Source organism: Myotis davidii, unplaced genomic scaffold, assembly GCF_000327345.1.
Source record: "Myotis davidii unplaced genomic scaffold, ASM32734v1 scaffold663, whole genome shotgun sequence".
NCBI classification, from domain to species: Eukaryota; Metazoa; Chordata; class Mammalia; order Chiroptera; family Vespertilionidae; genus Myotis; species Myotis davidii.
In genome coordinates, this window is record NW_006295816.1 from 1074641 (window position 1) to 1075738 (window position 1098).

The 1098-nt window shown below is 67.9% G+C and overlaps 1 protein-coding gene across 1 annotated transcript in view; it reads right to left on the reverse strand.

The window, feature by feature from the left end:
• Positions 1 to 313, reverse strand: part of SLC26A6 (solute carrier family 26 (anion exchanger), member 6) — a gene marked incomplete at its 5' end in the record, with an annotated part of 13707 nt that extends 13394 nt beyond the window's left edge. The window contains one exon of the mRNA XM_015568269.1: positions 4 to 313. Within this exon, the coding sequence (XP_015423755.1) occupies positions 4 to 313 (310 nt within the window). The remainder of the gene's footprint in view (positions 1 to 3) is intronic.
• Positions 314 to 1098: the final 785 nt, after the last annotated feature.

The window sequence follows — 1098 nt, forward strand, 5'->3', positions numbered from 1 at the left end:
AGCTCCTCCACTGCTCCTGGTCCAGCAGCTGCCGCTCCACACGGTAGTCCCGCCTCCTCCGCTCCATTGCCTCCGTGGTGGCCCGCAGTACCTGGGTGTCCCCCGGTCTGAGGTGGCGAGACCAGAGACACAGTGAGAGCACCCCTGGCCCAACCCCCCACACCGCCCCGTAGGACCAGAGCGTCGCCCATCTGACTTCTCGAGGCCCCAAGATCTCAGTGGGTCCAACCTCCAGCTGGCCCCACGCCCGTGCGGCAGGGGTAGAGCCTGAACTTTGGCTGGTGGAAGCCTCTTCCTGGGCCAAAGTCCCCCATCAAGAGACAAGGGGATGAGCAAGGCCACGCCTCCAGCCCCGGGTGTCTGCTCAGCAGGAGTGTCCACCAGCCGGGTCCCAGGCCGGCTGCCCCTCCAGCCTCCTCCTCTGAGCCCCTGGGCCTCCCCCAGCCAAGCTCTGCTCAGCCCGAGTCCTTTCCCAGCTGCCCCCGAGTCCTTTCCCAGCTGCCCCCGAGCCCCTGCCAGGCTGGGAGCCCACACAGGAAGGACCCAGCAAAGGGGACCGGGCCCTCAGGCACACCCCTCTTCAGAGGCCCCTCCCCACAAGGGAAGGAAGCTCCCGTCGGAAGGGGGGACCTCCGGGGACAGCCTCACCCCCAGGCAAGTTTCACCCGCCAGCTGCCTCTGTCCTGGGGAGAATCGACCCCGAGTTCCCACCGGAAGAGGGGGCATGACCTCACTTAGCAGCAGGAGGTCATACCTGGGGAAGCCCTCACATGGGGGGGAGCTCCCCTGGCCCTGGAAATAGGAGCTATCAGAGGGGGGTTCGCTAGACCTGCCAGAAGCTCCCACCAGCTGGGAGCGTTTCACCGGCAGGGACGGTCCGCCCACCGGGGGGAGCCCTCACCTGGGGGAGCCCTCACCTGGGACACCTTACCTGAAGGAAAGCTCTCCCGGCTGAGAAGGCAGCTCTGCCCCGGGGCGGGTGCCACCAAGGAGCGGGCACTCGCCGGGAAAGGCTCTGCACCGGGTGCCCGGTCGCTCGGAGGAGTGCGTGAGCGGCGCACAGATCCTCGGGGATTGGCACCGCCGGCTCGGAGATCT